Source organism: Papaver somniferum, chromosome 9 (genome assembly GCF_003573695.1).
Source record: "Papaver somniferum cultivar HN1 chromosome 9, ASM357369v1, whole genome shotgun sequence".
NCBI classification, from domain to species: domain Eukaryota; kingdom Viridiplantae; phylum Streptophyta; class Magnoliopsida; order Ranunculales; family Papaveraceae; genus Papaver; species Papaver somniferum.
In genome coordinates this window covers 139,649,375-139,652,501 of record NC_039366.1, presented here as the reverse complement: position 1 = coordinate 139,652,501, position 3,127 = coordinate 139,649,375, and the positions used below count along the sequence as shown (strand labels likewise).

At 38.7% G+C, this 3,127-nt stretch overlaps 1 protein-coding gene across 1 annotated transcript; it reads left to right on the top strand.

The window, feature by feature from the left end:
* The first annotated feature begins 220 nt into the window (after positions 1-220).
* Positions 221-2,600, top strand: LOC113308040 (uncharacterized protein At2g38710-like). The gene is made up of 5 exons (XM_026556510.1): positions 221-506; positions 673-792; positions 1,308-1,422; positions 1,781-1,874; positions 2,102-2,600. The coding sequence occupies exons 1-5, from the start codon at positions 403-405 to the stop codon at positions 2,305-2,307; spliced, it is 639 nt and encodes a 212-aa protein (XP_026412295.1). The 5' UTR covers positions 221-402; the 3' UTR covers positions 2,308-2,600.
* Positions 2,601-3,127: the final 527 nt, after the last annotated feature.

Sequence of the window (3,127 nt, the reverse complement as noted above, 5' to 3'; positions counted from 1 at the left end):
TTCTTATTTTTTTTTTGCTTTCGGAATCCGGAAATCATCTTCTGATGTGTATCCATACAACTTAACCCTACTACCTCAACCAGTGTTTGGGGTCGAGTACTCGGCTAGAGTCGGCTAACATCACTGACGGTTCCATCACTGCACAGTGTCACTGAACCCAATAATTGGGGTATTTTTGTCAATATGATTTTTGTTATATCACAGGAAATTTGTTTAGGTAGAACTGTCTGAACTGGACTGTGGAGAGAAATCTGAAAAGCCAAAAGAGAAGAAGAAAAAGGAATCTTTCTCTTTATTATTAAAGAAACAATTTAAATTACGAAATCCGATCGCTATTTCAATAATTTCAGATCTTTTACTTGTAATTAGTTTCAACAATTCTCTGTGATTATTAAAAAAAAAATGGTGTCTGCAAATCAAGAAATGGCGGTTTACTGCTTTGATACCCTTATTGCTCACTACAATAATGAGCCAGTCCCTCCACCAGCTTTTGAAGATGGTGAACAGTAAGACTTTCTCTTCCTTGATTTTGAGTAACATATTTTTATCATCCAATTTATATGATTTGAAGTGTTTTCTTCAATATTTTCTTTATGTATGGCTAATAGAACAGATAAAAATTTAGTCTGTAAACGTATTATTTGATTTGACATAATGGTTTTCCGGTATCAGCCCGTTGTTTGTCACATGGAAGAAAGCGGTGAACGGCGGGGAGCCTCGTTTGCGTGGATGTATTGGAACTTTAGAAGCTCGTGCTATAGTAAATGGGTTCAAGGACTATGCATTGACAAGGTAATTCGAACAATACTGTCCTTAAATTAATAAAGATAATATGTAGTTGAACTTGTTCATCTTGTATCCCATCCCATGCTTTCAACACCAATTGCACACAAGTCAGCTTCTGTTAGCTGTGCTAAGCTCCCTTCCCTGGGAAGAAGGGGTAGTACCACGGTCAGCTGTTGCTAAATTTGACAATTTTAACCTATGGTATTTGGGTGTTGCCTCTCTTTAACTGTTCGTCTTGTATCTCATCCCATGCTTTCAACACCATCTGCACACATGTCAGCTGTGCTAAGCTTGGCTTCATGGGAAGGGGTAGTACCACACTCTTGCTAAGTTTGGCAATTTTAACGAGCGGCCTATTGTATTTGGGTGTTGCCTCTCTTTAACTGTTTGTCTTCTTTGTTGGTTATCTTTGTTGAATTTTTCGTTTGGATTAATAATTTCCCCGATTGCTTGTTGAAGTTTTTTCGACTATCTTGCATGTAGTTCGTTGGTCTCTAAATTTGTTATGAAATTATCTGCAGTGCTCTGAGAGACCGTCGTTTCTCCCCTATCCCAGCAAAAGAGTTACCTTTTCTGGAATGCACGGTTTCCATTTTGACGAGTTATGAAACTGCTGACCATTACCTTGACTGGGAGGTTTGTCTCATTGCAGTCAATTTTTTATTTTTTGGAGAACAGTTGGTCACCTAGGCTTCTTGGCCTAATGTTAGTGTTAATCTTAAAATCCATCACAATTGTGTAATGTGGTCTTATGGAACTTTCTTTCCTCGCCATGGGCCATGTTGGTCCAAGAGAATGCCTGTACCAAATCTCTTGAGCTATCCTCTGATATTCACTAAATCAATAAAACAAGGCTAGAAGTGAGATCTGATGCCGAGAGAGTTGCTCGGACAGTGGTGACTGATCTAGGTTTTATGTGTCAATGGAAACATTGTATTCTAGTAGCCTTTAACTGTTTAACTTGTCATCTAAACCAAATCTTTTGATGTTTCAGCTTGAAAAGCATGGTATGATTATTGAGTTTACTGATCCTGATCATAACGTAACACGAAGTGCGACATACTTGCCTGAAATAGCATTACACGAAGGTATGCACTCTTTTTATGGTCAAGAACTCGAGAATACTGAGATGTCTTAGGCAATTATTAACCACCTTTGAGTAGATCACAAGTGAGCTGTGTGAGAGCTAACTTGGCTGGTGAATAAGACAAATTATCTTACATGTAGTGATTTTAAGGAATAAACTTAGAAACTAACCTCATCAGTATTTTTGTTTATATCCTTTCTAAAATAGTGGTGATTTTTTGGGTTTCAGGTTGGACGAAAGTTGAGGCAATCGACTCGTTAATGCGCAAAGCTGGCTACAATGGCAGGATTACAGAATCACTTCGGAAGCAAATTCACCTTACTCGTTACCAGAGCACACTTTACACGATGTCATATAGTGAATACGTTGCATATGTCAAAAGAACTAGGGGGGAAGCCCCTGTTGTTGCTGGTTCAAAATCTAACAACCGTTAATTCTTGTTCCAAGCAGCTTCAGTTAAAGACGGAAAGCTGGTTGGGATTATAAAACTTCATATAATAACTCGGTTGGGCTAGGATAGGAGGATTTCATTGTTTCCCAGCCTTATGCTTAAGTTATTGTTTCACTTGTGTCGCCACTAATTATGTCTCCTAAATCAATCATATGTAGATGAAGACGGGCGAACTGAACATGTTTACAAACTCAGCTTGTAACTTTATTGATTACTCATCCTAATGAAAGTATGTACGAGAGTAATGGATGTCAATGTATTGAATGTGGTTAGCTAGGGTTATTATCTGAAGAAGTAAGTCAATGTAGCCATTTCCACTGTTCTAAGTAACTGCAATAGGTAAAGAGCATAAAACATAATCTAGCTGTGCCTGCGGTTGCATCCGCAACCTGTTGATGCATGCCATGATTTTCTCTAAACCATTGAAGGTCTCCTCAGGCGCAGAGCTAACTAGTCCAAAGCCAAGTAGTTGCATTCTCTTAGTTTCACAAGGGCATACCAGCATAGATGTAGACAGCAGTGAATATACCATGCTTTCGCTAGTCTTGGTCTCCCCTGGGGAACCGATACATGGACAGGTTGCAAACCGAGCCAATAATTATGCCAAGCGTTGCGTTCCTAGAACTCGTACGGTTTCTCATAAAGAGTTCCAATAATGTCTTTCTCTTTCTCTCGCTCTCGTTGTCTTTATTACTGAATGTTTAAAGCTTTGAAAAACAAGATTCATATTCAGGTTCAGTCTCAAAAAATTTGTTATAAACCGCTGTTGGACTGCTACTGCTACACTCTTCTTTGGAATCATC

What these genes read in the sequence shown, in the direction of transcription:
- LOC113308040 (XM_026556510.1), top strand. Translation starts at nt 403, where the DNA reads ATGGTGTCTGCAAATCAAGAAATGGCGGTTTACTGCTTTGATACCCTT. An exon ending in GCTTTTGAAGATGGTGAACA is followed by an intron (nt 507 to 672) that starts GTAAGACTTTCT and finishes TTCCGGTATCAG; the next exon opens with CCCGTTGTTTGTCACATGGA. An exon ending in AAGGACTATGCATTGACAAG is followed by an intron (nt 793 to 1,307) that starts GTAATTCGAACA and finishes AATTATCTGCAG; the next exon opens with TGCTCTGAGAGACCGTCGTT.